Source organism: Hemiscyllium ocellatum, chromosome 43 (genome assembly GCF_020745735.1).
Source record: "Hemiscyllium ocellatum isolate sHemOce1 chromosome 43, sHemOce1.pat.X.cur, whole genome shotgun sequence".
NCBI classification, from domain to species: domain Eukaryota; kingdom Metazoa; phylum Chordata; class Chondrichthyes; order Orectolobiformes; family Hemiscylliidae; genus Hemiscyllium; species Hemiscyllium ocellatum.
The window spans coordinates 31,310,665-31,320,416 of record NC_083443.1 but is presented as its reverse complement, the minus strand read 5'-3'; the positions used below and the strand labels follow the sequence as shown (position 1 = coordinate 31,320,416).

The following is a 9,752-nucleotide window of genomic DNA, read 5'->3' as shown; positions in this document are numbered from 1 at the left end:
CCCTGTCCCTGCTCTCTCCCCCTTACACCCTGTCCCTGCTCTCCCCCTTACACCCTGTCCCTGCTCTCCCCCTTACACCCTGTCCCTGCTCTCCCCCTTACACCCTGTCCCTGCTCTCCCCCCTCTTTTACCCTGTCCCTGCTCCCCCCCTTACACCCTGTCCCTGCTCCCCCCCTTACACCCTGTCCCTGCTCCCCCCCTTACACCCTGTCCCTGCTCTCCCCCTTACACCCTGTCCCTGCTCTCCCCTTACACCCTGTCCCTGCTCTCTCCCCCTTACACCCTGTCCCTGCTCTCCCCCTTACACCCTGTCCCTGCACCTCCCCCCTCTTTTACCCTGTTCCTGATCTCACCAATCACCAATCCCTGGACCATCTGATCTCTGTCATTCTGTCTTCGTTTGCCATCGCTCCTGAAAGCATGAAAAATTTGAAGAAGGAAGAGAAAAGAAGAGGAGAAATAAAGATGCGGTGGGCATGGTGCTGAGGAGCAGATTGGCCACAGGTACCAGAACGCTGCCTATCCTGCTGCTGCCACCATCTTGGTTTGTATATTTGGGTGTTCCACCGTACAGGAAGAAGGTGAATGCATTTGGAAGAGTCAAAAAGAATTTACTGGGATGATTCCAAGGATGGGACACACCTGTTCAGAGGGCAGATTGGAGGGATTGGAACTATTTCACCTCTGGAGGAGAGGAGGAGATTTCATCTCATTTTCAAACCATGTGGACTCTGGACAGAGTGGATATGGAGAAACCATTTCCATTCGTAAGTGGGTCCAAAACCAAAACGTAGTGGGCGGCACGGTGGCACAGTGGTTAGCACTGCTGCCTCACAGCGCCTGTAGACCCGGGTTCAATTCCCGACTCAGGCAACTGACTGTGTGGAGTTTGCACGTTCTCCCCGTGTCTGCGTGGGTTTCCTCTGGGTGCTCTGGTTTCCTCCCACAGTCCAAAGATGTGCGGGTCAGGTGAATTGGCTATTCTAAATTGCCCATAGTGGTAAGGAGTAAGGGATAATGTAGGGGTATGGGTGGGTTGCGCTTCGGCGGGTCGGTGTGGACTTGTTGGGCCGAAGGGCCTGTTTCCACACTGTAAGTAATCTAATCTAATCAAAGGGAACAGTTTGAAAGTATCTTGCAAAAGGAGCTTTCACGAGTGGAGAAAGAACCTCTTGCATGCCAAGTAGTTCAGGCAAAGAAGGGCTGAATGGCCTACTCCTGCACCTATTGTCTATTGAATGCACTGCCTGGGAGTGTGGTAGAGAGCGCTTCAACTGAGACTTTCAAGTGGGTCTTGGATCAAGACAATGTGTAGGGGTAGGGGAAAAGTTCACAATAAGTTAAAATGCTTTGAGAGCTGGTGTAGACAGGATAGGATAGGCTGAATGGCCTCCTTCCGTCAGGAACAAGTTCAAACAAAGAGGAAGAAAGGGAATTGAAGATGAGGTTCAATGAAGAAGGATGTGAGGAAACGCAAGTGGAACATAAATGTCAGTAGGGTCTTTTGGGCTGAATGGTCTATTTCTGTGCAGTGCCTCCTCAGTAAGAGGAAGGGTCAATGTTTCTTCCTGCAGAATGCAGTTGAAGACAGAACTCTGTAATATCAAACTGGCATATCCTTCCATGTTATGTTGGCATCTGGAACAGTTGTGGGCCCTTTATCTGAGGAAAGGTATCCTGGCATTGGAGGCATTCTGGAGAAGGTTCACTAAACTGGTGCCAGGAATGGAGGGAATGTCTTGTGAAGAAAGATTGAGTAGGTTAGGCCTGAACAGGTAGGTGTTTAGGAGAATGAGAGGTGACCTTATTGAACCATGTAAGATTTTGAGGGGACTTAACAGGATTGATGCAGAGAGGGTATTTCCCATTAGGGGTCAGTCTGGGACCAGAGGCTCTCGTCTCAGTATAGGGTGGAATTCAGTCTCAGTTCAGACAGAGATGAGGAAGAATTTCATCTCCTGGGAGGGTAGCGAATCTCTGATTTCTTGACCGCAGAAAGATGTCGAGGCTGGGTCATTCAGTATGTCCAAGGCTGAAATAGCATCAACCACACTGCCCTGTGGCCCAACATTTCAACTCCTCTCCCACTCTGCCAAGGACATGGAGGTCCTGGGCCTCTTTCACCACCGCTCCCTCACCACCAGACGCCTGGAGGAAGAACGCCTCATCTTCCGCCTCGGAACACTTCAACCCCAGGGCATCAATGTGGACTTCAACAACTTCCTCATTTCCCCTTCCCCCACCTCATCCTCGTTCCAAACTTCCAGCTCAGCACTCTCCCCATGACTTGTCCGGACTTGTCCTACCTGCCTATCTTCTTTTCCACCTATCCACTCCACCCTTTCCTCCCTGACCTATCACCTTCATCCCCTCCCCCACTCACCCATTGTACTCTATGCTACTCTCTCCCCACCCCCACCCCCCTCTAGCTTATCTCTCCACCCTTCAGGCTCACTGCCTTTATTCCTGATGAAGGGCTTTTGCCCGAAACGTCGATTTCGCTGCTCGTTGGATGCTGCCTGAACTGCTGTGCTCTTCCAGCACCACTAATCCAGATTTTTAATCAGGAAAGGAATCGAGGGATCCAGGGACAGGACAGGAAAGTGTAGTTGAGGATTACAGAATAAGCCAAAATCTCTTTGAATAATGGAGCAGACTTGATGGGCTGAACGGCCTACTTGTTTGTGCTCCTATGTTTTATGGTCCTTTGGCTGTGCTTAAGACTGGATTAAATAGCTGCGTTGTCGTTTTTCTCTCTGCTTTGTTGTGCCATTTTTGCTTTTGCCTCGTATCTAATTATTCTCACATGGTTTTCATTACTGTGCCCCTCTGTTCCCTGCTTTATTCATACTTCACCTTCTCTGTCAATTGTTGTCACCTCATCTGTTTCTGCATCCCTTTCAGTACCTCATTATTCACCGTACTTCACACATTGCCTTCCTCGCTTTCAAACCTTCCTTCGCTCTCTGTATCACACTTCTCTGTGTTTCATTTCCACCCACCCTGCCTACTTCCATCACCAGCCCAGCGAACAAAGGATGTGTTGACAAATAAATCTTTCCTGATTTGAAGACTCTTTAAGAATGTTTCCTTCTCTTCTTGGTTAATGTCTCATACCTACAGTTTCAACTAAGACCAGTTAACACTCCTTTGTTAAATGTGGTGGATATGAATAGGAGAGTGTTAGCAATTTGAAACTGTAACCAAGGCTGAGGGCACTGAGGAGAATGCCAGTGAAGGTTAAATCTCTGAATGGGAGGCGGGACGTGCACACAAGTACTTTCATTTTCGTAGCGCCTATTGGAAAATTGTGATGTTCCAGCCAATAAATACCTTTCCTTATATAAAAAAAACGAAGAAATTCGGATTTAGGACGTCTGGAACAAAAATACACTGCTGGAGAATCTGGCAACATTGGTGGAGAGGAAAACGGAATTAAGTTTCTGGGTACTGTGACTGTTCTGAAGAAACATCACTGGACTCAAAATGTTAACTCTGTTTCTGTCTCCACAATTGCTGCCAAGCAGAGGTGGGTACTGCAGATGCTGGAGATTAGAGTCTAGATTAGAGTGGTGCTGGACAAGCACAGCAGGTCAGGTAGCATCCAAGGAGCAGAAAAATCAACGTTTCGGACAAAAGCCCTTCATCAGGAATGCTGCCAGACCCAATGTGTTTCTCCAGCACTTTCAGTTTCTGGTAAACAAGTTTCATTATTGCCTCCTCCATCCTATTCGGTGTTTAGGGGTTTGGTTAGCTCAGTAGACTGGACAGCTGGCTTGCATTGATACACAGTGATGTTAACAGCGCGTGTTCAATTCTCATCACTGTCTGAGATCACCACAAAGATCCTGCCTTCTCAACTTCTCCTCTCACCTGAGACGCAGTGACCTTTAAGTTAAACTCAGCACCGATTATCAGGGCTGGCTCTGTGGTTAGCATTGCTACCTCATATTGCCAGGGAGCCAGCTTCGATCCCACCCTTGGCTGACTTCCTGTGTGGAATTTTACATTCTTCCTGTGTCTGTGTGCCTTTCCTCCTACAGCCTAGCCTAGAGATGGGTAGGATAGGTAGATTGGCCAAACTAAATTGCAGTGTAGTGTCTAGGGATGTACAGACTAGGTGGATTGGCCAAGCTAAATTGCCATGTTCTGTCCAAGGATGTGCTGGCCAGTTAAATGGGGGATGTGGGGTGCTGGGGCTGAGTCTGGCTGAGGTACTCTTTGGAGATTCAGTGTAGACTTGATGGGCTGATTGCTCTTTTTGTACACTGTAGGGATTCTATGATTCTCTCAGTAATGAGACAGCAGGATCCCCAGTGTGACACTTCACAGTGTCATCAGGATCTAGAAATATGTCGAGTCCAGGATGGTTTGGGGATACAGCAGGAACACCATTAACTCCTTTTTCTGACTTACTGACCACAGCAGGGACTGAGTTATTCACCTGAACTTAACAGCTCTTATTGTAAAGCTCTGCTCTCTGGCATTCATCGTCATTTAGAGAGGCCAGCAGTTTGATTGGATGTTGTCAAACAGAGAGACCAAGGGGGCGCAGGTCATAGATTCTTGAAGGTGATGTCACAGGTAGTCAGGATGGTGAAAGTGATGTCACAGGTAGTTAGGGCAGTGAGAGTGATGTCACAGGTAGTCAGGATGGTGAAGTGATGTCACAGGTAGTTAGGGCAGTGAGAGTGATGTCACAGGTAGTCAGGATGGTGAAGTGATGTCACAGGTAGTCAAGGTGGTGGTGATGTCACAGGTAGTCAGGGTGGTGAAAGTGATGTCACAGGTAGTTAGGATGGTGAAAGTGATGTCACAGGTAGTCAAGGTGTTGAAAGTGATGTCACAGGTAGTCAGGGTGATGAAGTGATGTCACAGGGAGTCAGGGTGGTGAAGTTATGTCACAGGTAGTCAGGGTGGTGAGAGTGATGTCACAGGTAGTCAGGATGGTGAACGTGATGTCACAGGTAGTCAGGGTGGTGAAAGTGATGTCACAGGTAGTCAAGGTGTTGAAAGTGATGTCACAGGTAGTCAGGGTGATGAAGTGATGTCACAGGGAGTCAGGGTGGTGAAGTTATGTCACAGGTAGTCAGGGTGGTGAGAGTGATGTCACAGGTAGTCAGGATGGTGAACGTGATGTCACAGGTAGTCAGGGTGGTGAAAGTGATGTCACAGGGAGTCAGGGTGGTGAGAATGATGTCACAGGTAGTCAGGGTGGTGAGAGTGATGTCACAGGTAGTCAGGATGGTGAGAGTGATGTCACAGATAGTCAGGGTGGTGAAGTGATGTCACAGGGAGTCAGGGTGATGAAGAAGACGTTCAGCACTTACCTTCTTTGAAAGTAGCCATGATGTGGAGGAGCCTGTTGGACTGGGATGTACAAAGTTAAAAACCACACAACACCAGGTTATAGTCCGATCGGTTTATTTGGAAGCACTAGTATGTCCAAATAAGCCTGTTGGACTATAACCTGGTGTTGTGTGGTCTTTATCTTTGTGAATATTGAGCATAGGAGTTGGGACGTCATATTGCGACCATACAAGAAATTGTTTAGGCCACTTTTGGAATACTGTATACAATTCTGGCAACCCTGCTGTAGAGAGATGTTATTAACCTAGAAAGGCAGCAGTAAGGATTTATAAGTATGTTACCGGGTCTAGAGGGTTTAGGATCTAAGGAAAAAGGCTGGATAGGCTGGAACCTCCTTCTCTTGGGCATGGATGGCTGAGGGGTGACCTTATACAAGGTCTGTTGAAGATCTGAAATGAAAACAGAAATTGCTGGAGAAACTCAGCAGGTCTGGCAGCATCTGTGGAGAGAGAGAAAGCAGAGTTAACATTTCAAGCTACTTCAGAACACATGACATGTTGCTCGCTCAAAAAACAAATGGTAGGTTGTTTGAAATAATGTTCTTGCTGTTTGATATTACAAAGAACCATGAAAAAGCAACGCCATCCTGATTCAGATCAAGCATGCTGTTTGAAATAGAACTTACTGTGGTACAAATGTCAACGCTTTTGTATCTTCCAAGCAGTGTGATGATATGTAGAGAACAGTGGTTAACTGGAAGAGCTAGGAGATTGTAACTTAATTCTGGAGTTTAAGTGACATCGTAAAACCACAAAGCTCCAGCTTTCATTGTTAGGAAATGTCAGCTGAACTCTGAGATTAGATTAAGCCTTGAAATTGTGACAGGCTCTCTTATTTTTCTCTCTCTTGTGCTATTTAGTTTGTTTGCTGGGGGTTTTATGCTATTGTCAGGCAGTGTTTGTTTTACAGATCCCCTCACTGTGGTCTGTTTGACATATGATGCCTGCAAACAGGGCGGCACTGTGGCACAGTGGTTAGCACTGTTGCCTCACAGCGCCTGAGACCCGAGTTCAATTCCCGACTCGGGCGACAGACTGTGTGGAGTTTGCACGTTCTCCCAGTGTCTGCGTGGGTTTCCTCCGGGTGCTCCGGTTTCCTCCCACAGTCCAAAAGATGTGCAGGTCAGGTGAATTGGCCATGCTAAATTGCCCGTAGTGTTAGGTAAGGGGTAAATGTAGGGGTATGGGTGGGTTGCGCTTCGACGGGTCGGTGTGCACTTGTTGGGCCGAAGGGCCTGTTTCCACACTGTAAGTAATCTAATCTAAAACAGGTCTACGATTGGTTTATCTGTGTCATGGTGCAACACTGAGTGATTACTGACTGGTAATCAAATGGAGAGGTTGTGAACTATGAGTTTAATGAGAGAGGATCGATCAGTTATCATCTGTACTTTACCTTTGGAAGATGGCTGAAAAGTTATTTTTGGTCTGTTGTAACAGCAGCACGCGACAGCTACTTTCACAGGTTTTGAATTCTAAATTACCCCTCAATGCCTCCCATGGTATTGATCACACAGTCTTATTCCATGTTTAATCCATATGAATGAAGCAAGTATCAGAGGTGGACAGGATCCTTTCTCTAATAATGTTTACCTGGATGGGGCATAGTGATAGTATTGTTGATGCATGTTAGTTTACCAGCAATGTAGAATTAATGCCTGGTGCATTATTATACCACTGGTCTGACTGTGGAGAGATGAGAAGAACTGGAATAATTTTCCTTATCGCAAAGAAGGGAAAGATTCCAAATCAAAAGCTTTTGATGGAATCGCTTCCCATGGACTCAGTTATCAGGAAATGCAAATCTAAGATGATTGGCTAGAGGTGCAGAGGGGAACTGAGGAGAATGTTTTTCACACAATGAGATTATTTTCACAGTTCATCCAATAGCCATGGGTGTCACTGGTATTGAGGTGTCTCGCAGCAGACGTGCACGATACCTTTTAAGAGTCATGCTCATGATGTCATCACATCATGATGTAATATCCTGCATGTGACTCAATGGTATAAGGTTCTCAGTCTCCATCTTACTGGACTCTGTCCTTCTGCAGCACAACACACCGAGGGGAGAATGCCACAACAGTACATCAGAATTGTTCAGTTGAAGCATAGTCATGCAATTGCCTCTGGCTATGGTGTACATCTGGACATTACAGGGGCTGCAATAAAAATGTTTTCAATATTATGTAACCAGGGAGGTTGTGGCAATGTAATCTAGTACCTCTCAATCTAAGGTTTGGAGATATGGATTCAATCCGCAGATGGTGAAGATTGAATTCAATAAAATCTGAAATGAAAAGAAAATACTGGCCTAAAAGTGACGTACAACAAAAAAAAATCTAACAACCATCTCAAGCAATCAATTGGATCACCAACTCTATGAGATGGAACAATCATGCTGCACTGTCAATACGTAAGGAGAGTTGGGTACCCAAAATCTTCAACCAGGTAGATATCAATGATCCAATAGTGTCACCACGCCGAGTCATCACTGTACGATCACCACGCCGAGTCATCACTGGGCGATCACCACGCCAAGTCATCACTGGGCGATCACCACGCTGGGTCATCACTGGGCGATCACCACACCGAGTCATCACTGGGTGATCACCACGCCGAGTCATCACTGGGCGATCACCACGCCGAGTCCTCACTGGGTGATCACCATGCAGAGTCATCACTGGACAGTCACCACGCCGAGTCATCACTGGGCGATCACCATGCCGAGTCATCACTGTACGATCACTACGCTGAGTCATCACTGGCTGATCACAATGCCGAGTCATCACTGGGTGATCACAATGCCGAGTCATCACTGGGTGATCACCACACCGAGTCATCACTGGGTGATCACCACGCTGAGTCATCACTGGGCGATCACCATGCCGAGTCATCACTGGGCGATCACCACGCCGAGTCATCAGTGGGCAATCACCATGCAGAGTCATCACTGGGCGATGACCACGCTGAGTCCTCATTGGGTGATCACCATGCCGAGCCATCACTGGACGATTAACAGGCTGAGTCATCGCTGGACGATCACCACACCGAATCATCACTGGGCTATCACCACGCCGAGTCATCATTGGGCGATCACCACGCCGAGTCATCACTGGGTGATTACCACGCCGAGTCATCACTGGGCGATTACCACGCCGAGTCCTCACTGGACAGTCACCACGCCGAGTCATCACTGGGCGATCACCACGCTGAGTCATCACTGGGTGATTACCACGCCGAGTCATCACTGGGCGATCACCACGCTGAGTCATCACTGGGCGATCACCACGCCGTGTCATCACTGAACAGTCACCACGCCGTGTCATCACTGGGCGATCACCATGCCGAGTCATCACTGAACAGTCACCACGCCGTGTCATCACTGGGCGATCACCATGCCGAGTCATCACTGAACAGTCACCACGCCGTGTCATCACTGGGCGATCACCATGCCGAGTCATCACTGAACAGTCACCACGCCGTGACATCACTGGGCGATCACCATGCCGAGTCATCGCTGGGCGATCACCACGCCGAGTCCTTACTGGGTGATGACCACGCCGAGTCATCACTGTACGATCACCACGCCGAGTCATCACTGGACGATCACCACCCCTAGTCCTCACTGGGTGATCACTACGCCGAGTCATCACTGGGTGATCACCACGCCGAGTCATCACTGGCTGATCACCACGCCGAGTCATCACTGGCTGATCACCACGCCGAGTCATCACTGGGTGATCACCACGCCGAGTCATCACTGGGTGATCACCACGCCGAGTCATCACTGGGTGATCACCACACTGAGTCATCACTGGGTGATCACCACGCCGAGTCATCACTGGCTGATCAATACGCCGAGTCATCACTGGCTGATCACCACACCGAGTCATCACTGGGTGATCACCACACTGAGTCTTCACTAGGTGAACACCATTTGCAGGAGATCCCTCTAAACCTCTACTCCACATCGTGTAAAGAAGTGTTCCCTATCTTCATCCTGGAAAAGTCTGGCTTGAATTCCCAGACTATTCTCCACAAATTGCGGAAATGGCTTCTCCCAGCCTGCATGTGTAATATCTAAAATCCTTGTTCAATAAGCTGGGACTGATTTCCCTGGTGCATCGGAGGCTGAGGGGTGACCTTATCAAGGTTTATAAAATCATGAGCGGTATGTATATATAGGCAAAGTCTTTTCCCTGGCATGGGGGAGTCCAGAACTAGAGGGCATATGTTTAGGGTGAGAGGGGAATGATATAAAAGGTACGTAAGGGGCAATCTTTTCACGCAGAGAATGGTACATGTATGGAATGAGCTGCCAGAGGAAGTGGTGGAGGCTGGTACAATTACAGCATTTATAAAGTATCTGGATGGGTATATGAA

At 48.0% G+C, this 9,752-nt stretch overlaps 1 protein-coding gene across 1 annotated transcript; it reads left to right on the top strand.

Annotated features, from left to right (window-relative positions):
* The first annotated feature begins 4,946 nt into the window (after positions 1 to 4,946).
* LOC132834972 (histidine-rich protein PFHRP-II-like) lies at positions 4,947 to 8,988 on the top strand. Its single transcript, XM_060854139.1, has 3 exons — positions 4,947 to 5,027; positions 7,840 to 8,292; positions 8,389 to 8,988. Exons 1-3 carry the CDS (start codon positions 4,947 to 4,949, stop codon positions 8,986 to 8,988), a joined length of 1,134 nt encoding a protein of 377 aa, XP_060710122.1.
* Positions 8,989 to 9,752: the final 764 nt, after the last annotated feature.

Bases quoted from the DNA above. Each gene is read 5' to 3' on its own strand.
- LOC132834972 (XM_060854139.1), top strand. From the start codon at position 4,947: ATGGTGAACGTGATGTCACAGGTAGTCAGGGTGGTGAAAGTGATGTCA. The intron at 5,028-7,839 runs GTAGTCAGGGTG...ATGATCCAATAG, and splicing joins TGTTGAAAGTGATGTCACAG to TGTCACCACGCCGAGTCATC. The intron at 8,293-8,388 runs GTGGGCAATCAC...GACGATTAACAG, and splicing joins ATCACCACGCCGAGTCATCA to GCTGAGTCATCGCTGGACGA.